This window comes from Epinephelus moara, chromosome 5, assembly GCF_006386435.1.
Source record: "Epinephelus moara isolate mb chromosome 5, YSFRI_EMoa_1.0, whole genome shotgun sequence".
Taxonomy (NCBI): domain Eukaryota; kingdom Metazoa; phylum Chordata; class Actinopteri; order Perciformes; family Serranidae; genus Epinephelus; species Epinephelus moara.
In genome coordinates, this window is record NC_065510.1 from 18,993,463 (window position 1) to 19,017,753 (window position 24,291).

A 24,291-nucleotide genomic window follows, 5' to 3' on the forward strand; every position below is an offset into this window, starting at 1 on the left:
TAGGTTAGCTCCACAGCGCCACCCGCTGTCAACTTACGAGTCAGTAGTAACGGAAATATATATTAAATCGCTACATAAATTTTAAATAGTTAAAATATATGCCACACATCTCATTATTTATTAAACTTAGAGCTTTAAAGTGTGTAGGATATTAAATAAAACTAATTTCCTCACACAGGGTTCCGCGCGTGTAGATTCCGGACACATTAAACGGTTACACAGGGAAACCGTCCGCCCCGGCAGCTCGAGAAGGAAGTGTTGCCCAACCGTTAATTGCTCAGCAAACCGAAAATACCGGGTCAAGTGGCAGGTTTTTACCAGAAGCAGCGTGTGAGGTAATGTAATTCAACTTAAACATATAACCTGTGAATTTTGTTTAATAACTGACAGTTAACGGGGGAGGTAACTTTAGCTTCTGTGTGGTGCTAGTAACGTCTCAGTGCTCTGAGTGTCTGCTCCGGACTAATAACGTTACAGAGCAACCAAGATAACTCCATGTTAAGGTGTGTGTTTCTTTTGTTCAGGACAGAGAGGACATTTAAGACTCAACCCAGAGGCGTTAGAGGTTACTTCCGACAAAGCAGCACAGCACGTAGGTGTAAATTAAGTATACTGTGAACAATTGAACAACAGTCCTGGTCGACGTGCAGTCTCTTTTCCTCTCTTCAGAGGCTGTTCTTTGGCTCATTTCTCTCCATTTCTACTCTCTTGTTCTCTGACTTCATTTTGTATTAGTGCATCTTCTTATGTGTACAATATTAATGATTATGGTCATTGTCCAAATGTCTGAAATACTAAAAAAAAGGATGATATGATAGGTATGGGTGTGACTAGGCTGCCCTTAAGAAAAACAGAGGCATTAACCACAAATATTTCAATCCTTTCAAATATTTTTAATGTGTTATGTTTGGGATGTTGTGTGTGTGTACTTGTGTTTTGTTTAGTTTAAAATACAGTGTCAAAAGCCCAATTTAATATAGCAGAATGATTGTGAAGTCTGTATATTAAGTAGCTGAGTTTTATCTAGGAGGCTGTAGATCAGTCACCTCCAGAGTCCGGCCGATTTTGGCCCTCAGTCCAATTTCAAAAGGCCCTTGGCTTGTCTTTCAAAATATCCTTTGTAATTAACGCAGTATTGGATAATCAAGCAAGATCGCTTTACACTTTTTGTTCATTCACCTTACAGTGGCAGGGCAATCATACAGTTTGTAGACATGCATCAAGAAAGAACTATGCAGGGGGAACTAATGTATTTTCAAAGACAGAGTACAAATACCTAACACCAGATATTTCCAGCTAGGTAGCAGACGTAATTACAGCAAGATAGCATAAGGTCAAGAGTGAGGGCCATCGCCTTCCGTTGAATACTTTTTCACTTAAAGACGAAACAGTTGCATTTTTTTAATGATTCATATGATCTGAGGAGCAGCTGGCCACCACTGATGCGTCTAATCTGGTCCCTATTTAAAAAAAAAAAGTTTGGACACTCCTGCTGTGGATGCAAGAAACCTTATGTTGACACTGTGCAGTGTTGTATTGACTCTAGCAAAGATCTGTAGAGATTTAAGCCTTGGAGGGACATTTTGTTCTTCAAATCAATGAAGTGTTTTACTGTACTCTGTTGGTATTTAATCCCAAAGCTCTCAGTCCAAGCTTACACCGCAGTGTCTTAAGTGGCAGCTACAGCTTTTGTTTTGTCTTTTTGTATTTCAAGATTCTGTCATTTCCGTATCCTGACTTGTCCTAGAATGTCCTTAGCAGTGGTATTTGATAAGGTTATAACTGAAGCCTTAAAAGCTGACATTATTCTGTGATTCTCAGTTTAAGCCATGGCTGGACCTGTCAGTCTGGAGCTTGATCCCATCTTCCTGAAGGGGCTGAGTTACCTGCACTCCAAGAGTAAAGATTCAGCCGAGAAACTCAAAGCATTACTAGATGAGTCCCTGTCGAGAGGCAGTGACTACCGTTCCATACAAAAAGTAAGGATTTTATCATGTTTTTCACATCTTGAGCCTTTATTTACGTTGTACCTTAATTTTATTCATTTCTCTTTAACTTTCATGGGTATGTAATTTACACAGCTGAATGCCAAGTAATCTGTGATATCACTGTGTATCCTCAGGATATGGATGTGTCAAAGGGATCTGTGTCAAAATTAAGCTTGAGCAAACAGGACTCCAAGTCCTCCTCAAGTTCATCCTCCTCCAACAGCAGCAGTAGCAGTAGCAAATCTGGCTCAGAAAAGAGTAAGAAGGAGGCAGAGAAGAGACCCATTGAAAAGGTATGAATACATAAATAAGGCCAGAGCGTCTTGAGGCTATCTTGACTGTTGCTTTTACTTTTTTGTCGACTATGTTCCAGTCCCGTTTTGCTGTGTGTGATCACATGTTCCTTTGAATTAGTACAGCATATATTGCAACTGTTAAATCGTGAGCAAATGTAACTACACGTTTACATCTGTCATTTTAGTGTGAAGGTCAAAGTGGCTAATAAGAAAATGTTTTTTATGTGTTGCTTATCAAGTTTCCTTAAGACCTTTAGCACCGTATTGCAAAGCTGCACGCCCAGGCAAGAAGTGCAAGAAAAACAATTGCATTATGCCATATGGGACAGTATAATAATGAATAGGCTAGCTACAGTTTGACAGTGTTGTAACGTATGGCACTGATGTCAACATGCATTGTCCTAACGTTCCTCTTTCTGTCTTACTGACAAACAGGTCAGGGTGGACTTGGGTGAGGTGGACCCTCCGAAAAAGGCACGTTTAGAGAAGCAGGAGAATCGCTCTTCACCGATAACTGTTCAAACAAGCAAAGATCTTCTGCCAAATATAAACGACTATGATGAGACCAATGCAGATGACTTTGCCATGGAAATGGGCCTGGCTTGTGTGGTTTGCAGGTATACCTTCACTTTTAGCAAATAAACTAAATGTAGTTTTGCTCTAATACATGAGTTTCAGGATGTTAGCATGCATTCCAGTCTCATTATTCATTTCCATTCATGTTGATTTTGCTTGTGTGTTTTAATTGCCTAAGACAAATGACAGTGACCATGGGAAACCAGCTGGTTGAGTGCCAGGAGTGCCATAATCTGTACCACCAGGACTGTCACAAGCCCCAAGTGACAGACAAAGAAGTAAATGATCCACGGCTTGTGTGGTACTGTGCCCGCTGCACCCGGCAAATGAAACGTATGGTGAGGAAAATAAATTATATTCCAGTATCCACCATGTACATAGTCACTGATTGTATGACAAATCAGTGCATAGTCATATTTGTATTGTTTCTGTCTAAAGCACTATGTGTGTTTGTCCACTAGGCCCAGAAACCTCCACAGAAGCCTTCCCCATCCTCATCATCAGCACCTGTTGTAAAAGACACACTGGTGAAAAAGACAGAGCTTAAAGCCAAGCCTGACACAGCCAGCACCTTCCAAGCCTTCAAAAGAACAGAAGTGAAGGTATGTGTGGCTATGGTATGGCTGTATGCTGCCTTCTTTGATCCACAATAATAGGTGCTCCTGTGTCAACCTGAAGTCAAGCAGTAACTAGGATTCAGTATTCCTAAGTTATTACTGGTAGCAAGTGAGAGAAGAGCAATAGCTGTCAGTTTGCTTTAAAACACAGTCTGCATAAATCCCTGCAGAGGAAAATGAGCAGCAAGTGTACATTAATTTTTAAGGATCAGACCGCTGACATCTGCTGAGATAGTGTTGCAGTACAGTATCATTTCTCCAGAGGGATTGGGTTTCAAACTTTTTAGAGCACTTTTACTTACTGGAGTTCACCCTGGGGTTATTTTGACAGCAGACATGTTGCCTTGTAGTCAGGGATTTGATTATGTTAATTCAAGTTGGAGTGGGCGTATTGCTCAAGTAAGCAAGTTGAGGCATTGTCGAGCTTGCAGGTAACTCCGCTGATAGACATGTCTCGATAAATATGTATTTGCTCTTGTAAGCGGTGATCTGAAGATATGTTTACAAGATCAGGTTGTTGTTTTTAAAAAAAAAAAAATTAATTTTTTTTTTCTGTCAACAAATCCCACAGTGCATCGACAATGCATTAGTTAATCTCTGAATACTGTCTAAGTTATTATGATATACCGGAGTTTCAATACCGTCAAAAACACATATGCTCCTTTTTCTATTAAACTGATACAGAGATGCTGCATTGAGGCGATGTATTGCAGTGCACAATATGTGCCACTAGAGGTCAGTCTCTACTTGTGGAACAGGCAGCTGTGCTATATAAAATGGCAACTGCAAGTGGTAACAATAACGTTGCAGGACTACAGAAAAGGCTAGTTCCTCTGCTGCTGTTTGGGAGTATTGCCACATTTAACTTTATCTTGAGATGACTTCTTTTAATTACAAAAGAAGGTTATTAGCCACATGATTTTCATCTTTTCATCTCTGTTCAGCCCACTACGGGTGTGCCATATCATCTTGTTCACGATATTACTGGTATAATTTTTAATATCATATGAAAAGTTCATATTGTAATACTTGCAATATTTCGTCTTCATGCAGGAGTAAATAGTATATTCCCTGGGGGCTCTTTTCATTTGGCATTCTAATTAGTACCACAGAACACACACAATATCCACAGACAAAAACTATAGACTTTATCAAGTAAGCTGATCTATTGAACACTGAAATTACTTTCTTGGTTTTTGACTCCAGAATTTTTGGCATCTTCTCAGGGTCTCGATTTTGAACCTTTAAAGGTTCTTATTATATAACAAGACACTATTGAATTTGTGTTACACTGTGATAATTGAGGTAACTGTTTATAATTCCAGGCATCCACGACATCAGCCAACCCCACCATCAGCAGCTCCTCCACCTCAGGCAGCGGTCTTACAGGCTGGGCTGCATTTGGCGCCAAAACAAACCCATCTCTTCCTGCCAGCTCCAAACTAGGTTCCTCTGGCCCAAGTGGGAGCCACAAGACCTTGACAACTCCATCTGGCCAGAAACCTGTCGGGCTGTCTGGGCTAGCAGGAGCCAAGTCGGGACTTGGGAGTGCAAAGATACCTGGAAGTGGCAACGGAAACGGCTCCAGCCAGGCGCCTCTAAAACCTCCTCCACCCCTGACTCTGGGTAAGCAGCCGCTGAATCGCTCAGGGAGCGGTGAAAGCCAAGGGAAAGGTGCTGCTTCAACAGGGGCCGGCTCCCCGAGCGGCTCCCAGGCAGGTGGAGGAGGGAACGGAGGCAGTAACGGAGGCGGTAACGGGAACAATGGGAACGGGGCGAAGGCTGCGCCAGGGGACAAAGCACCAACATCCCAAGAGTCCCAGCTAAACGCCATGAAACGGTTACAGCTGGTGAAGAAGAAAGCGGCACAGAAGAAACTGAAGAAATGAGTAGAGGTAGAGAGAAACAAAGAGGAGGAGGAGGAGGTGTGAAAGAGTAGACAATAAACGCTTGTGGAATTAGTGTGCCAGAGCAGTTTGTTTGTGTTAAAAGAGCATCTGTATATGAGTAACACCATCCAGTCAAATACTTGAATCTTACTTTGTGTAAATGCTGCTGGACTGTGTGCCTCATTCTGTCCTAACAAGTCTAACCGTTGAAAAAGTGACTGTCGCTTTTTATTCAGAAACGTCATTAAAACCCTTCTAAAAAACTGACAGCAGCAACGACTGTGTAGCATGTGGTCTCCTTAAATGTGAATCATTATATTCTGTGGGACATATTGCGAGTGCATTGTGTTTATTGCTCACATTATTGTTAAATATAAATGCTGACATCATAGATTTCTTCATTTTACATTTGCATAAAATATATATACTTCATGTATAAATCATTTCACATATAACATTTACTTCATCTGTAAATTACTTCACATATAAAATTAACTTCATTAATAAATCACTTCATTATCAATATAAACTCGACAACACTGAAGTATAAAAAGTGCTCAGCACAGTGCTCTGTATTTTCCTACCATTACTGAAATTTATCACAGATTATTGGTGAGCTTTCTCGTTATGATCTTCTGAAGGCAAAGATGCGACATCAACACTTTCGGTATGAGACCTGTAATTACATGTAGTGATACCAATTTTGCCCATGACGAAGCAGAAATGTGCCATGTTTTACAGTCAGGAATATTTCAACTATGTATGTAAGTGTAAGTGAGTTTGTTTCAAACGCCACAGGTTGGTTTTGGGATCTTCTGGATATCCTGTGCATAAATACAGGGCCTCTATTTATGCGTAGGACATCTTGCCAAGGTAGTTGGCAGGCACGTATCCCCTTTGTCCGTTAGCCTCAGCTAACCACCACTCCTTATTGCCTCCAAGGTCACAGAACTTAATGATGCGGACATGTTGGTACTCCTGCAAGGTCAGCTCCTGGTCACAGCGCGCTTGAAATGCATAGACAGCATAGAACTGTGGAAAGAGGCACAAATCAGTTGTAGCCTGGTGTGAAAACAAGCCGAACAAAAGCACTTAACAGTCAAATCTCAATTTACACTGACATCATTAAATGATATTTAAGTGTGTCTCCCAGTAAATCCAGAAGGTGGCACTGTTTATTAGCTTTCCGCAGGGACCTCATGTTACCACCAGTCTTAATTTTAATTGGTTACAATCTACTGACCCTTGTCAACACTTCATAGTTTAAGACCAATAACTGTGTCATGTTATGATGAAGATCAGAGGCATATTGGGTAGTCACAGCAGATAAAGACATGACAACAAGGAGGATGAAGCCTTGTAGAGTTGAAGCCAGAGTGACAGCACCATCATCATTTAATGTTACTCACCCCATTTAATTTCCAATGCGAGCCAGACAGAGACACTGTAAAGCTATCAAGTGTGCAGCCGCGGCTCTAGCAGAGCTTCTACTCACCCAGTCTATATAACTGCACACCTCCAGTTTTACTGGCCCTCTATAATAACAAGCCTCATATTTTACAGGTGGAGTCTCATATGTGAGGAGGCACTTACAGCCGGTTAAAGTTACATGGCTTACTGAGCCGTTATTTTATTGTAATTATGAGGTTTATGTTCTGTGGTGTTTGTTGTGTTTCAGGTTTGTACCGTATCTTTCTGAATTCCTGATACTGCTTGGGGGTCAGTGTTTCACATGTGTGCACATGGGTATGTTTTTTCTTTCTGCTTTCTGTTGATCATGCAAAACCTTGCGAGGGACATTTTAAAGAGAGAGTTCACCCCAAAATCAAAAATTGATATTTTTCCTCTTTCTTTTAGTGCTGTTTATCAGTCTAGATTGTTTTGGTGTGAGTTGCTGAGTTTGAGAGATATCAGCTGTAGAGATGTCTGCCTTGTCTTCCATATAATGGAACTAGGTGGCACTCGGCTTGTGGTGCTCAGTGTGCCAAGAAAAGTACATTTGAAAAACTCAACAGCAATGTCTCTTTCAAGAAATCATGAGCAGTTTCCTGTAGTAACTGTTTTCCTTCTACTGAACTACACTCACAATTGTATTAGTGCGTAGCAGGAAGACGGCATCTACTGCTAGCTCACCTAACACTACAGAGCTAGCTAACGTTAGCTCACCAAGAAGGAAGCCATCAAATGTTTACATCTAGTGCTGTCACGGGCACAAGCATCTTATCCATGAGTAGATGCACACTTCCTTCTGTGCAGTGATATGGTTGACGGGTGTAGTTAGATAAAGAAAATAGTTCCTACATGAAACTGCTCACAACAAAGTCTGTGGATTATCTTGATTAACTGGGTCATGATTTCTGGAAAGAGACATTGCTGTTGAGTTTTTTAAAATGTATTTTCCTGGAGCGTTGAGCACCGCAAGCCAAGTGCCATCTAGTTCCATTATAATGGAGAGTAGGCAGACATATCCAAGGCCAATTTCTCCACCCCTCAGCATCGCACATCAAAACAATCTAGACTGATTAATAACACTACAGGTAAGAGGAACAATATGCATTTGTCCCGTTAAGCTTTCTGACCTAGACTGTTCTCAGGCTGATGACCAAAATCAGCTGAATCTTTTTTGCACATCTCCCTTCTTCTAAGCATTGCAGTATCCTAAAATGGTATCCCTATGGTGCAAGACCAGTTTTGAAAAACACATGCAGGCTACCACACACACCTGCTGAGAGTCACTGTCCAGTGTGTCCTCCAGGTCCTCAGGGCTGTCTGGCTCCCCCTGTAGTCCAGAGAGGGACGAGCTGCTGTCAGTGGTGTTGAGGTTGAAGCTGCGCAGGCTGCTGCTGCCACTGCCTGACACAAACAGGCTAAGGTCGTCAAAGTCCTCGTCCACCATGGCAGGCGGCTGCTGCTGCTGCTGCTCTTTGGCCATCTGGCCTGCCCGTTGGGAGTCCCTCAGAGGGTTGTACTGTTTCAGGAATGTGGAGTAGACGTAGCCCTGTGTACCTAACAGTGACACAAAGGGACAGTTTGTCAGGATGCCTGACTTCTGACTTAATTTTAGAAGGTTGGTAGCTAAATTGTTCTCTTAGATTTCTAATTGGGGTGGAATTCATTTTGTCTATAGTGTATAAAACACTGAAAGCTTACAGTAAAATTCATCACAGCATCTCTTTTCACAAACAGTGTCCCAGTTACTCTGCATCATCTACAGCAGTAGTTCCCAACTGGCTGGTTGCAGTCCAAAAGTGGGTCGCGAGTCTATTCTGAATGGACCACAAGCAGTGTAAATTTCGTTGAAGAAAACTATGACGGACATTTTTCATCAATGACTTCTTTTCCATGACGAAAGCAAAACTATGATGTGTTAGAAATAGATCTTGGTAATAGAAAGTAAGACAAAATCTATGTTTCATTTTCGTTGATGAGACAAGACGTGACGAAAATGTTAGTGGTGGACTATCAGACATTGAAAGCTAAGAACTGTCGTGCTTGTAATTATCCTCAAATGCTGCATTGGCAATGGGCTGGTAAAGTCCAGTAAATAGTCTGTTCCAGGATGTTTCGCTAGCCAGCAAAGACACTCACACCAGAGCAGCATCAGTTGACTAAAACATTTTGAATTTTCGACTTAACTTTCACTAAAGTACAGTGAGTTCCAGCACAAAGCTTTTTCTTTGAAGAGCCTTTTCTATAGAGTGAATGACTAAGGAGCCCGGTCTTACTCCAAAGTTGTTGAAATCCAACGCTTGGGCAGTGATTTGTGGTGTCATAAACCAACAAAAAAGGTGTCCTTTAACGTCAGCATGATACGCAGCTGGTTGCCGTTATATTTTAACGGCACCCAGTAGCATCAGGGGAAAACGTGGCGGGACAAGGATGTAACTTAGGGCAGCAAAAGTCAGAGTGGGGCTGGAGGGGTGGTGTCTAACAAACACCGACTTTCACCCAAGAGGACGGTGTTCATGTCCCGTAAGATTCTACAGCCAAACCCTGTTCTTTTTTCCTAAACTTAACCGTGCTTTTGCTGCCTAAACCCGGCCATGTGCGTTTGTTGTTGAAGGAAAAAAAACGTCAATTTGCTGTGTTGTACTGACGTAGTGCATTTATTTTGAAAGAGACTGTATGTAAAGGTTAAATTTCCTGTGAAAACGGAATGGTATCTTGAAAGTAGAGAACCTTAAACAGTGTCCCAGAACGTCAACAACCAATGCACCCAGGGTACCCTGCACGACGTATGTGGACATGCAAGGTACCCTGACTGACCTGGTCAATCAGTATGTGACAAGGTCGGACTGAGAATGTGTTGAACTAATGGACAGCTACGTGACAGAGACAGCAAACTAACTCAACGGCATGCCTGAACGCAAGTATAACGCTAAATATATTAAACCGTGGACCTTGAACTAATGACTAAGGAGAAATCTGGACCCCGTGTCTAGACCAGTTGGGGACCACCGATCTACAGGACACATTGTCAACCATTTATATACAAATTATTTCTCTGGTAGTATTTCTTCAGTAGACTTCGGACATTAGTGCCGATAAAAACTGTTCTCAGGGAGGTCTGTGGACCTTGAGAGACAAATCTCAGGGTTTTTTTACAGTATTACAGTAAGGTAATTACAGAACAAACTGTACTTAATAAGACCTTTTCATTTGTTAATGAAGAGACTGCTTCCTATAAATAAATGTGCATCATCTCTGGAGTATAAATGTGTATTATATGAGTCTACATGTCTCACATTAAGGCTGTAAGCAGAAGCTAGAGCATTTGCTTACACAATCTTAAATCCATGTGAGCGAACTGAATGTGTAAATGTGAGGCAAGCATATTCATACTGTTGATATCAACAGAAGGATGAATAACAACTTCCTGGGAATGCTTCTAATCCCAGAGGAAAAGACAAGTCTGTGAAGAATGTACTTCGCACCAAGAAACATGAACACACTCTTTTTTTTTCTAGAGCTCATAAAAAAAGGAAACTTGTTATTGTTGAGTACAGAGAGCCGCGCGTGCGTCGTCTCTCCGTCCTTGTTTCCGAATACCCATAGGGAGACGCTTTGTACTCTAGGTAACACTGCTTACAACGCGCAGCGGTTTGTTCCAAACAAGACATCGGGATCTCAGGTGCCTCTGCGAGATGTAGAGGGGAGATGGAGACAAGCTATGGAGTTGGCCCTGTTGTGAGGCAACCATCTCCAGAGGCAGGCAAAGAGGAACCAGCAACCATGACATCACAGGAGCCCCTGGGACTCATTCTTGTGTGCTGACTTGTCAGTGTCAGAAAGTAAAGTTTGGTGTGTGTCTGCACAGCTGCTGTCGTCTAACAGATGCAGGTGCACTTACAGAGGAATGTGTATTAAAGCAGACCTATACCGACCATACCTGCAGATCATCTACTCTGATAATTTACTTTGTCTTACTAACAGCATGCACCAGGAGCTACCTTGCCCCGAGGGTCTTTGTCCTTACAAACACACACATACACACACTTGCCTCCAGTATGAACTAGCCAGCGGCTGCTGCTGCCTAATGGGTCCGTGTCCTCCAGCAGGGCTACCAGCTCTCCCTCCAGCAGGCTGAGGTCCTGCTCCTGGCAGCCGTTACACTTCCTCTTCAGCTGGTACAAACGGCTAGGTGGGTATTCTGCCAGCAGCCAGGCGCGCTGTTCCTCGGTTTGATGCTGCACCTCCGGCATCTGGAGGACAGCACAGCACAAAGGGTGTAATTATTTGAAGTGGGTCTGGTGTGTGGGCACATGTCAGCATGTTGTTGGTTATCAGTGTACGAAGGAGGGTGGAAGGTAATAAGCTCCTGGAAGTAGGAGTTTCAAATAGATCTACACTCCATGTCCGAGCACAAGCACACTCATATATGCACAGATGTGTATGCATATCTGTACACCTACACACATATAGGTTTATCAGTCTCGGGGGACTGATACCTGGGGGGGATTTGGGTTGCCAGGTGCCCCAGTTAATCACAGCCTGGAGCTATCCTCTGTGTCTGCCTTTGATAAGACTTATAGCTGCTCATTTATGGCTTGGAATTGCTTCAGAAAAAGAATTAAAACTCAGGGGAATATGTGTGACTTTTATTTTACCCCTGGAGTCAATGAGAAGTTGACAGAAGCTGCTTCCACAGCTGACCAGGGATCTAAACAGGGCAGATTGAAGGCTAGAATTTGCATTATAGTCTCGAGTCCTGATGGGAATAATCTTTTCTATATTGTTTTCACTTTCTTACCGTTGCTTTCTTGTCCCGTTGTCTCTCGAAGCTCACTTTCCGCTCCATTAACTTCTGTGCGTTATCCTTGACGAACGTCAGATTGTTCAGCTCATCCATGATGCTGTTCTGCACTTCAGCGATGTTTGACAATGGAGCCTGGAAAGACAATCACAACACATATTAGTTTCAATAGTAAAGGTGCAGTGTGTCAGATTTAGAGGGATAATATAATACGTTTTTTTTTTTTTTTTATTGTATCACCTGAAAATAAGAATCTTGTTTTCTTTACCATAGAATTAGACATTTATATTTACATGGGGAGCAAATCCTCATCTATGGAGACAGTTATGTTGCACTGTGTGTTTCTACAATAGCCCAGAGCAGACAAACCAAAACACTGGCTCTTGAAAGGGCCATTCATGCCTTTGCGTTTTTGCATTTGTGTGTTTTCGTGTCAGCCACAGATGTTTTTAATGTAAAACTGCTTCATTCAGTGTTTTTACCAGTTCAAATTCCTGGATCTATTTGTTTTGGAGAGAAAGAGACTTCTGTGGATAATATAGCTCAAGGTTAAAACCTTCTGAACATCTGAAATTTAACATTAACATACAGTCTCTTTCAAAATAAACGCACTACATTGGTACCAGGGTAACACCACAAATTTACATTTTTAGGTGACGTGGTTAGGTTTTGGCAACAAAAGGAATTGGTTAGGTTTAGGAAAAAGGAACGAGGTTTGGCTTTAGAATCTTACAGGACACGAACACCGCTCTCTCGGGTGAAGGTCGGTGTTTGTTTGACCCATCCACAACCCCTCCAACCAGCCCTACTTGGACTTTTACCACCTTAACTTACATCCTTGTCCTGCCGCGTTTCCCCCTGACGCCACTGGGTGCCATTAAACTATAATGGCAACCGGCCGCGTATCATGCCGACGTTAAAGGACGGCTTTTTCCGTTGGTTTCCGACGCTGCAAGTCACTGCCCAAGCGCCGGATTTCGACAACTTCGGAGTATGACCGGGCTCGCAAGACAGTGTCGGAGAAACACTGAGTTGTAATGGAATTTGCTTTATTCAGTGTTTTACCAGTTTAAATCATCGGATCTGTTTGTTTTGGAGATGAGGAGACCTCTGTGGATAATTCCGCTCATGGTAAAAACCAATGAACATTGATGGAATTCTAACCTGAAGAAGTTTCAGCTTGTTGTAATCTGCTAGATGCAACTAAATCCCCCTAAACCTTACACAGCGTTCCTCTGAATAGACTACAAATAAATGAATGTGATTTGAGTGTGGTATCCTCACCGGTAGCTGCTGTATGGATGGGGCACGAATGAGTATTTTATCCATCAGTCCTGTGAGCAGGGCTGTTAGATACACCACACAGTTGGTCAGGATAGTATAGGCGGCCATGTTGAACCTCTGCAACTCCTCCACCAGCAAGGCATTGATGGCTTCATAGTCCCTCCTGGCAGGACCAGGCGGGTCTACTGACACCAGCGAAGGAGTGGAGGAAGTGGTGGATGAGGATGAGGATGAAAAAGAAGAGGAGCGCTCCAGGCGGCTGCAGTAATCCAGCAATTTGTCATAACGCTTCTGGATGAGCTTCTGTGGGGCTGTGAACATGCCCTGCAGGGAGGAGAGGGGGGCGAGGACCAGGCGCTCCATGCTGTCTTTCTGGAGCAAGAAGTCAATGAGGCGGCAGAAGATGAATAGAGATATCCAGTGCTAGTCTACACATTTTCATTAAGTCCTCTGTGTTATGCATTCTGTACATGCAAACAGGTATTTTTACTGTGTTTTTATATGATTTTTCTTTTGTTTTTAGAATGCAGCAGCACCTTTAATTTACAACAATTTTCTTCAAGTGGAGAAAAGCAAAGTACGCCTTAACATTAACACTGAATACATAACAACAGAGCTGCTCCAGCTTGATTTGCATGCTGACAAATGAGGGGTAGTGATGTTATTCGGCTTACAGTAAGGCTTTAGCAGACTTCATCTATCCTAGTTTGCAAAATGTAATGGGCAGTACTTTACATAAAGTAAAGAGAAACGCTTCTTTGGTGAAAATGTTCTGTTTCCTGAGAGCATCTATCCGTTACAGCTGTCATGTTTTCATTATGGCAGACACAATGGATCCCTTTTCACACAAAATAAGTCTGTCACTTTTCTTCACAAGAGTACACATGCCTTTGTGTACACTTATTTTGTAAAGCTTATTACAGACTTTGGTTTGAGGCAGTGCTAAACTGCTGCAGTGAAGTGAGCTGCTTCACAAAGAGTCTTATTCAAAGGTGTAGTTATCTTGAAATTGGCCACAGTGCAATCCACAGAGAGGAGAAGGGCAGGAAAGGGAAGGCTGCAGAGTTACGGAGGGACCTAGCAGGAAGGTTAGAGGCAGAGAAGAAGAGGATTAATATAATGGAGAGAAGACAGGTAGCTGTGGGCAAAGTGACAGATGACTCGTAGTGGGAGGGTGAATGGGAGGTCATGTAGGAACAGGACAGCAAAGCAAGGACAGACGCGAATACAGAAGATTCACGGAGAAGAGGAATACGCTGGATAGTAAAGTAAATGATGCCTTGAATGAAACTCATACATTATACAAAAGCTGCACTTACAAAGTGCTTATAGGGGTCATTTCCATTATTGTGCGATGAGCCGTTTGTGTCATTTTTGTTTGGATCCTTGATCATGTCCTCCATGTCCTGCACATTCTGAACAGCTACAGACACCATTTCCTGCAGAACAGACACCAAGAAAAATAGTCTCAGAGAGTTGACAGAATATTTAAAACCATTAAACACACGCACACACTTTTTGTAGTAGGACACACTAATATGTTCCTACCTGAGTGTGCTGCAGATACCATTGAACATTCTTGACCAGCTGCCTTACAGCTTTCTCCAGACTCCTGAACAGCTTCTCCTCTTTATCGAATACTTCATCTCTCACCTACAGACGCAAGAGTTTAAATATGTTGCCTGAATAGTAGCCTTTGTATTTACAGATGCATAAAGGCAGCAATTTGGAGATCAAACATGTATCTTTAGGCCAGAAAACTTTATTCTATGAATTATTTAAAGGTCCAGTGTGTAGGAGTTAGGGGAATATATTGGCAGAAATGAAATCTAATATAATAAGTATGTTTTCTTTGGTTTATAATCACCTGAAAATACAAATTGTTGTGTTTTTGTCAGCTTAGAAAGAGCTGTTTATATCTACGTAGGGAGTTGGTCCTCGTTTACAGAGACTGCCATGTTGCACCACCATGTTTCTACAGTAGCCCAGAAGAGACAAAACTAAACACTGGCTCTAGAAAGGGACATTTGAGTTTCAGCCAGCATAGTCAGCTGTGCCTCCGGAACAAGAGGGTCAGAAAAACACTGATTTTTTAATATGAAACTGCTTCATTCAGTGATTTTTACCAGTTTGAATCACTGTGTCTGTTTGCTCTGAGGACAAAGAGACCTTTGTGGATAATTCGGCTGATGGTAACTAGCACCTGAACATCTGGATTAGAAATAAGGTGAGTACACATTAAGTTATCAGAAAAAAAGTCAGAAAAAAAATCTTATTAATGACATGAAACTGCTTTAGTCAGTGTTTTTACCGGTTTAAATTACCTGGTCCATTTATTACCTGGATTTGGAGAGGAAGAGACTACTGCAGATAATTCAGCTCATGGTAAAAACTTCCGCAACAATGAACACTGGGAGAAGTTTCAGCTGGTTGCAATCTGCAATCCTCCCCGCTAGATGCCACTAAATCCCCCTAAATCTTACACACTGTTCCTTTAAACTGTCAGTTCAACAAGACTCATGACTTTTATTCCATGTCTTTCACTGTATTTTACCTGTGGTTCAACTCCAGTGAGGATCTTGAGATAGCCAGCAAACCTGTCGCCTTTCTTCCTGATAGAGTGGATGTTGAACTTGTTCAGTTTGCCCCTCAGTGTGCCTTCATCTTCTGACCGCTTATACTTCATAACTGAGAATGAACAGGAAGACAGAACAAAAATTGAAACAAGAGACGATCATTTACAACGAACCAGCCATCAATGATAAAATATGCTTGCATGTGTCAGTGTAAGTTAAATCTCACCTATATCCTTGCGTCTCTTGAACTCATTGATGTTAACATTGATGATCTTGGCAGCAGTGAACGCCTCCTGTAGTGGCCGATAGTCAGGGTGGTCTTCAGGTGTGGCGTGCCACAGCTCTCCGAGCAGCAAAGGGTACTTCATGATCCTCTGGACTGGCTTGATGAGCAGTGAACCCATGTTCAGCAGGGTGGGTTTCCCTCTGTGCAAATAAATATAACTGTCAGTAAACGATGATTAACATAAACTGTTACAACCTACAGAGCAGAGATTCAGAAATTAAGACAATAATCAAGATCTATATATGATAGTGTATTCAATATGGAAATCAGTTTATTTTAAATGCCAACATAAATGTTTCATTACTTACTCTTGGTCGTAGATTTTCCTGTAATTACAAAGAAAAAGAAACAGTCACCACCAAGATTATTCACTTTAATTAGTAATGTTTAGAATATCAGTGAAGTTATAAATAATGTTTAAAAATGTTTGGAGGAATTGACTGGACTCACTTCAGAGCTAATGCACATGTGGTGAAATGTTGCCGTATTTCTTCCTCTTTCTCGTAGGATTTGAGCGACATGTTGGCATCATCATGATGGTAACAGTAAATCTTGTAAACGTCTTCTAAAGCTGCCTTTGCCTGGATGAATATGTCTCCTTCAAATAAAATGGGGTCTCATTAGATCTTTTGCCAAATATGAACCGCTGCAGTAAAAGTCAACACAATTAAATCAGACAAGAGTGAAAACGGCATTACCTATAACAACTGCCTCTGGATCAGGGTCAGCCCTGGCCTCATGCAGTCTGTGAAGGAGCGCTGCAGATACCTCACACACTGTCTCCATGTTGGTGAACAACCTGTCGACATCCACAACCTAACAGAGGGTGAGGAAATCAAATGTTGAATACAAATGAAACAATCAAAATCTTATACTGTAGTGCATTGTTTCTCAAAATACCAGCAGACCAGAATCTTTACTGTGTAAACAAGCTAAAATGTATATTAATTCCCCCTTAGAGTCACCCCTTTTCTTAACATTACAGAGTTGATCCCTTATAATTTAAGTTTGAATTGATTCTTTCCTTTATTGGGATCCTGAAAAACATCTACCTGCAAGTTTCGTAGAGGCTGAACGACCTCTCTGATGCTCAGCTCCAGGTCTGTGAGGAAGTCCTTTTCAGTCTGCACCAGCTCCTGAATGACCTTCGCCCTGCGGTTCATCTTCCTCAAACGAATCTCCTCCGGGTCCACCGTCGGAGAGTGGATTGTGGACAGGTCGGGCGGTGTCATTTTCTCTGTGGAAAGATGACATTATAAGATTAGTATAAAATGAGCAGTCTCATATGACAGCTTCTGGTCTAATGAGTCACACCGGTCATATAAGGATATGGAAAACTACTGAGTGCACAGGGGATGTTTGTACTTCCCCTCCCCACCACCCCAATAAAAACCAACATGTTCTCACTCTGACCTCGGCACATATCGACGTTTGGTCATGGACTTTCTACGTGCAGATAAGACATGAAAGGTTACCAGGGTGTTGGTTTATTCTGGGAGGCTGTGTCAAGTTCTGCCTGCCTGGGCCGTTTCATAATGCAAGCGACGTACTTGAAATTAAACACTTTTTGTTATTCACAGAGGAGGTGGGTATGAAATATGGCAGGGGCGGAGGAAAAACTTTGCGAACTCGTACGGGCACACCCCCATTTATATGACTGTTCTAGTGCCCTGCATTCTAGCAGTACTAGTTAGCCGGAATGTACCGGTGACTCTACTACCCCCTATTGTACAAGCGATGTATTGCATTTCAAGTGTCGCCTGCATTGCTTGCATTCAATGCGTTGACTATGAAAGGATAAATGCACGTCGGTAAAACACTGTGAACTGACGTTTTTTTGCCCTCAACAACTAACGCACGTGGTCGGATTCAGGCAACAAAAACATGTGGGTGGATTTAGGAAAAAAGAATAGGGTTTGGCTTTATAATATTACGGGAAGCGAATACCTCTCTCCCGAGTGGAAGTTGTTGTTTGTTGGACCCATCAACCTTCATTGCCTTAAGTTTCATTTGTGTCCCGCTGCATTTCCCCTTGACGCCGCCGAGCGCCTTTAAAATATAATGGCAATCGGCGGTGTATCATGCCAACGTTAAAGGATGGCTTTTTCGTCAGTGTCTGAACGTTGCAAGTCATCGCCCAAGCGCAGGATTTCCACGACTTTGGAGTGAGACCGGTTTGAAACGTGGACGTAGCAGAGGACATTTGTTTTGACAAAGTGCTAAAATGCAGCTCATAGATGCAACAGTGCCTTTCAGTAAGTAAAAGCATAGACTGTGGAGGTCTATGCCCAGGTAACTTTTAGACTCTGATATGATATTTTTATGAATAAAAGATTTTTTTTCTCAAAACGTGTACTTTAAAAGCACCAAGCGATGTCGGTCACTGTCACCCACTCCCACTGACTGCTGCATCATCTGCTGGTTTGGCAATGCTACTGAGGCACAGACAAATATCGTCAGATAAACTTTTACACTGTCAGTAAACTAATACTTTACCATATATGGAATGCATCTACGGAGACAGAATGATTAAGAAGGTAAATAACATCATGAGGCACCCCCTTGCCTCCTCATTTAATCTGTTGCCATCTGGGCGATGATGTTGCCCCCCTCTGTTCACTAAAAATAGAGCCAAGTTTTCATTTGTTCCACAAGCCATTATGTTTTTATATAGGTAATGGACTAGCAACGTATCTCATATGCACTGTGGCTGCTCCTTCCTGGTCCTGAAGGATGTCCAGCTGGTCTGGCCTTTCCCCCTCCTAGTATGTGTATGGGTATATGAATGAATCTTTCTGTTTTGTCTTTTTATGTCTTTATCTCTGTAAGTGACCTTCATGATATTGGCATGTGTATATGGTGACTTTGTGATGTTCTGATGAAATGGCTGTGATTATGCTGCAAACCAATTTTCTCATAGGGACAAATAAAAGTATCTGTCTGCTGCGATGCACATTTACCTCAGCAATCATAGAGGATAATCTGAGCGTTTGTGTTTCAATATGTGTGTGTTCACTGTGCATACAGATGTGTGTGTGGTCTAAGACTAAAACAGTCTTCTGTAGTGTCATTAAATACATCAGTAATATAAGCCTTTTGTCATTTTCAATGCATATGTCTCCCACCCTCTTTGCATGCCTTAAAATTATGCCCCACCCCCCACCCACTTATTCAGATTTATTCCATGGTCCATGCTTTAAAGTGGTAGTTGCAAAATGAAGCAACTATGTGTGGTTGAAGCAGGAAGTATGTTTATATTTCCACTAAAAATGATGCAGAAAAGGCAAAAATTGGTGCAGAAAATTCACCAGAATGCAGGAAAAATTAAGTGTTTGATGCTCAAAATTTCATGGAGAACCCACAGACCCTCCAACTTCATATGTGTGCCCACCAAATGTTGAAAAAATAAAACTATGACCTTGTGTGAGTGCACTCACATTTTGCTGTTAATCTGCCATTTCACCCCAAAATGTTCAGTATGTGTTTGCCAACATTCCCAGCCATCTGTGTGCATTTTCTAGAAATGCTGGTAAACACCGTGCCCCTGTGGGCTGTGCATGCTTGGAAAAAAACCTACATCTCTTTCTAACGCATCCCGCTTGACGCCTGAGCAGCCATCAGTATTTCACGGTGATATAATTATTTTGACTCGAGCGCCAAAAGGCCTCACTTAACATGCCAGTCAGGCTCACTTCTCTTTTTTTATTGCTCTGCTGCCTAATCAGTCTGTGGCTGCTCTGTGCTTTGCATGGCAGGCAGGAGTGTCTGTTCAGGGAAGAGGGATGCTTCCTTGCTGCCTAATCAACGCCACACACCGCTTCCTTCTCTGGAGGGGGAGAGAGAGAGAGAGAGAGAGAGGAGGAGGAGGAGGAGGAGAGGGAGACAGAGGGCTGCGGGGCTCGTGTCAGGTTACAGAACTAATCGTGCCGCTGATGTAATGCTCCGTCGTGCTCAGGCATTCCATCTGCTCAGACTGGGAGTGTGTGGGGGGAGTGGCACACAATGATGAACGCACACCTACCTATGCAAGGACACATACACACACTGACACTGATTCATACAGGGAGGGATACATACAAAGTGTCATGCATGCACATACAAAATGCCTCCTCAGTGTCACACATATACACACAGACAGTAAACTTGCATATCGCTGGACTGTAGGAGGTTCAACTTTGTATTTAATCACAGCCAAGGCACCATATTCATATAGAAAAGAATAATGTACAGATTAACTAACCAGGTAATGATTAGCACAGTCACACCCTTTGTATATGTTCTCAGTACTGTAATCCTGAGTTTTGACCACATTTTTTTGCACACAATAAAAAAAGTAGGCAAAATCGAAATTGCACTGTCAGCGAAACAAGTAGGGCAGGAATAGGGGCATTCTTCTTTATTTCCTAAATATCCTTACTGTTTCATTTTCAGAAAACAACCCTTTTGTTTCCTTATTCAGGCAACAGGAATGACCAGTCACAAATGCTGTGAATGAAACTACATGTCGCCATGACTGAAAGGTATCGTAACTAGCATCTGAAGCTGAGTAGAATGGGTCATCATGTGTCTCTGTCCAGTCAACAGTACTTTCTCTTGGATGCAAACACTGTACAGATTGTTCACACCTGACTGACTCTGGCAGAGATCTGATCACAGACCGCTTGCAACACTGCATAAAGTTACACCTTACATTTTCCTTTTTTCCCTGAGATACAGGAATAAAACGAACACCTGCAGAGGTGAATCATCACCTCTCTGGAGATCTCAACACAAACTGAGGGTTATTATTTTCTGCGGGTACTCCAGTTTCCTCCCACAGTCCAAAGACATGCAGGTTAATTGGTGATTCTAAATTGTCCGTAGGTGTGAATGTGAGTGTGAATGGTTGTCTGTCTCTATGTGTCAGCCCTGCGATAGTCTGGCGACCTGTCCAGGGTGTACCCTGCCTCTCGCCCAGTGTCAGCTGGGATAGGCTCCAGCACCCCTGCAACCCTCAAGAGGATAAGCGGTTAGAAAATGGATGGATGGGGGCGCCGGTGGCTTAGTGGTAGAGCAGGCGCCCCATGACACTTGTCTGTCCTATCAATTAAAGGCTAAAAAGCCCCAAAAAATATCTTAAAAAAAAAAGAAGAAAATGGATGGATAGATGTTCTTCCCATTGTATCTTGATAAGGATTATGTTGTAATACCTGTTTTAAATGTGGTCACCTGTGGTAAAGTTGGTGTATCAGTTAAAGCTGCTATAACCTCATCCCCATTTTTCATCTCCTCTGAATGATTGCAGACAACGCAACAGGTAAAACTAACAACAGTACTTATCGTAAAAGCATGTAAGGGAAGCTCTGTGTGACTAAACCATACTGTGCCGTCATAAACCTTATCCTTTGGTAGTTATTAATAAACAAAAGCGTAGATTTCCAGGGGGGATTCAATATTTGGAGCATGTGCATTTAATTTAAAAGGATTTAAGTAGCAATGGAGTTTTACTTTGACAAAAAATGAAGGACATTTACATTAACACTATAAATGAATGCAGGAAAAGCACAAACTGGTGCACAAAAAATCACCAGAATTAAGGGAAATTAAGTGTTTGAAGTTGAAAGTTTTCTGTTGGAGGGTCCCTGTTTTGAATTTCCCCCCTGATATTGAATTAAAAACTACGCCCTTGGCCTGATAACACTTGAGAAACATTCAAGGTCATCTGTTGTATGCGTCTAATGAAGCTTTGGAATAATAAGTGTTCAAGATATTTCCACCTTTTATTGTGGAATAACATTTTACATCATTATAGTAGCATCAGAGAAAGTGTTTAACTGGAGGAAATGTTATGTAACAGAAGTATCTCATTCATGTTTCAACACTATCATGAAGTGTCACGTGTCTACGTGTGAAAAGACACCCCAGAACCAGTGAAAACCTCCACCCGTGAGAAAAGGCCCCATAACGATAGATCAAGTGTGAATTCCTGGTGGCTCGCTCGCACAGAGGTGCAAAAAAAAAAAAAAAATCATAAAGATTCTCTTGAAAGCATTTTGAATTGTGTTTGTAAGTTGTGAGAGCTGGCCTTGACAGATCCCCCCCACATTGACACATTCACAGTGTTACAAAAAAATGCATTACACCAGCAGCAGACCTCAAACTGTGCTGACTTCCCCTTTTACCGGCATTATGTTTGGTGAGGTATGGTTGCCGGCACAGGAGTTCCCATGAAAGTGGATACAGAGCTTTTCACTGTTCAGCCCATTGAAAGGGATCTAACAGACAGCCCCAGAACAGAATACAAGGCATGGTGTATCACGTATCGCTAGGCAAGAAAAACCTTGTGTCGTAAAATGGGAGAATACTGAGAATATGTTTTGGATAAAACTAACAATTAAAAAAATACCTGAAACTGTCTACACTAAAAAGATTTATTCTAACTTAAAAGAAAGTTAAGTATGTTGCCAATCATTTAAAGAAGACATATAATGGAGCCATAAGGTGACACACACTCACAGTCCAGTCCACAAACAATATAAAACCACCTCAAAGTAACCTGCGCCATGAATGTTTTCCGGGTAAATACATATTTAGTTTATTACTGTCCTTTCATGTCAGTTTTCTGCTGGTAAATCATTGCCGGAACCATTATATCTAGTTTCTGTGAATAATTAGACACACTGATGTCATGTTGCCATGGCTCTGCGGCTTGACCAACCTGTCTGACAAGCAGATGAGAACTGGCTGTCGAGCAGCAGCAGCTCACATGTTTCCTCTTTCAGTGAAGTCATCAGTCTGTCAATATTTGCAATGGTAATACCACTGTAAATATGTAATGCCTCTTGTCAGGTGTGAGGCTAAAGTCAAACAGGGGAGGGCGATTGGTTTACTGAAAACACCCCGGTGTGTTTTTGACAACCCTGCCTGCCATTATGCAGGTGGGCCAAGAAAACAGAAAGTGCAAAGGAGTAGAAAGTGTCTCTATTTCAGGTAAACAGAGCAGATGCTGATAAGGCAAGTGTGTGTGTATGAGAGAAAGCTATCTTATCAGTTAAACACTAAGTGAGAAGTGGGTTATACTTTGCTGATTCAAACAAAGTGCCACTTGTCATTTTGGCATGTGACGTGATGCGTTCACAGAAAAAGGAAACGCAGGAACAAGTGGCACAGGAAAGCCTACATGCTTTGGCTAATCTTTAATGGTGACCCAATACTGACACAGTGATGTCAGTCATTTTGCCTGAAGTGCAGCATTCCCAGCCACTGACTGCACTCTAAGGACAGGTGAAGCCAGTTTTTCTGAATCGTGGACATCATGTGTGTTGTGTCAGCAGTTGTCACGAGGAACCATAGGCTACAGCTGGGGCCTGACAATATGGATTTTTTTTATCTCAACTCTTTCTCCTCTCCAGCTTGTTCTTACTTTCCAGGTCAAACTATGCATGTTACATTCAAACCAAACTGTAACACCAATCGTCTGACATCTCTTGAAACTCTTTCGGTAAACTTGATGATGAAAAATAATCCGTACGCCCTTCTTTGCACGTCACGGGTGTCTAGGTCTTGTTTACAAGCTGGTCTGGAACACTTCTAAAGCCACTCCTCTGTGCCTGAGTTTGGAGCGCAGTTTGCATATGTGGCTTCATCCCTGTGGGAGTATCTCCTGCTCAACACATAGTAACACAACAGGTGCCCGGTAGGCAGAGCAGTGCGTTCTCTATGTGTGTGTGTTGAATTGTTGCCCTCAAGCCATAGAGTCTGCTCTTATAACTTATACGTATTTAAAGTTCTCTTATACAATGTGTTATCAACAGGATTGCAATGTAAAGAGTTGAGAGACTTGTCTGACGTGTGTATAGATTGTTGCCATAGTTTTGACCCCTGGGGAGGTCATTAGCTGGTGTACCTTTAAGTTTGGCGCTGTACTCCGTCTTGTCAGACTGGCTCCTTCTCACCAGCGTCCCCAGGTTGATGTCACCTTTGGCTGTGTCCTCAGCCACGATGGTGTCCGTCTTCCTCCTCTCCAGGTAACGCAGGAACACAGGCCGGTTCCTCCTCTTTATCACTTTGTCTTTTTCCTTCTCCTTCTCACCCCCGCCGGCCTCGTTGGGATCCATGGCGAGGCCGTCAGCTCCCTCTCAGAGCAGTCAAGGAGAAAAGAAGGGGAAGAGAGAGGGACAGGAAGAGGGAGAGAGAAGCAGAGAGAGAGAGAGAGAGAGAGCCTGGGAAGTACAACAGGTGTAGTGTTCAGTGTGCACTGACTGTCAGCTCTGCACAGGTAATCTAGCTCCTCCCTGTGTCTACCTGTCATGAGAGCTATGTGGCCACACCTCTGTGCTGCTGTGCTATGCTTCTTCCCTTAGAGTAGTCCAGGGAGAAGGTTTGATGCCGGAGTAGTGACCACCAGCTAAAATCTTCTTTTCATTTTTACTATAATAAATGTCCTCAATATAACACACATGTGAGACCTCACGGAGACGCTGCAAATGGGACAACTGTTGACAAGGAAGTATTTAGGCCTATGTACAGTCAGGTCCATAAATATTT

The 24,291-nt window shown here is 42.4% G+C and overlaps 2 protein-coding genes across 7 annotated transcripts; one reads left to right on the plus strand and one right to left on the minus strand.

The window, feature by feature from the left end:
- Window positions 1-190: 190 nt before the first annotated feature.
- On the plus strand, window positions 191-5,636 carry ints12 (integrator complex subunit 12). Of its 3 annotated transcripts, none has more exons than XM_050043391.1 (8): window positions 191-335; window positions 525-592; window positions 1,822-1,979; window positions 2,123-2,281; window positions 2,720-2,901; window positions 3,039-3,198; window positions 3,322-3,462; window positions 4,803-5,636. In XM_050043391.1, exons 3-8 carry the CDS (start codon window positions 1,830-1,832, stop codon window positions 5,364-5,366), a joined length of 1,356 nt encoding a protein of 451 aa, XP_049899348.1. In that variant the 5' UTR covers window positions 191-335; window positions 525-592; window positions 1,822-1,829; the 3' UTR covers window positions 5,367-5,636. The 3 variants fall into 3 exon arrangements, with proteins under 3 accessions (XP_049899348.1, XP_049899352.1, XP_049899349.1); XM_050043392.1 differs by having other exon boundaries at window positions 207-335; window positions 530-592; XM_050043395.1 differs by lacking the exon at window positions 525-592 and having other exon boundaries at window positions 202-335.
- Window positions 5,637-5,698: 62 nt separating this feature from the next.
- arhgef38 (Rho guanine nucleotide exchange factor (GEF) 38) lies at window positions 5,699-24,003 on the minus strand. 4 transcript variants are annotated; one of them, XM_050043383.1, is made up of 14 exons: window positions 23,651-23,994; window positions 16,818-17,002; window positions 16,464-16,581; window positions 16,216-16,363; window positions 16,074-16,091; window positions 15,706-15,905; window positions 15,458-15,591; window positions 14,452-14,556; window positions 14,223-14,342; window positions 12,904-13,275; window positions 11,617-11,754; window positions 10,867-11,068; window positions 8,089-8,372; window positions 5,699-6,398 (listed from the first exon to the last, which is right to left on the minus strand). In XM_050043383.1, exons 1-14 carry the CDS (start codon window positions 23,859-23,861, stop codon window positions 6,216-6,218), a joined length of 2,418 nt encoding a protein of 805 aa, XP_049899340.1. In that variant the 5' UTR covers window positions 23,862-23,994; the 3' UTR covers window positions 5,699-6,215. The 4 variants fall into 4 exon arrangements, with proteins under 4 accessions (XP_049899340.1, XP_049899342.1, XP_049899343.1 ...); XM_050043385.1 differs by lacking the exon at window positions 16,074-16,091; XM_050043386.1 differs by lacking the exons at window positions 5,699-6,398; window positions 8,089-8,372; window positions 10,867-11,068; window positions 11,617-11,754; window positions 12,904-13,275 and adding an exon at window positions 13,294-13,980 and having other exon boundaries at window positions 23,651-23,998.
- Window positions 24,004-24,291: the final 288 nt, after the last annotated feature.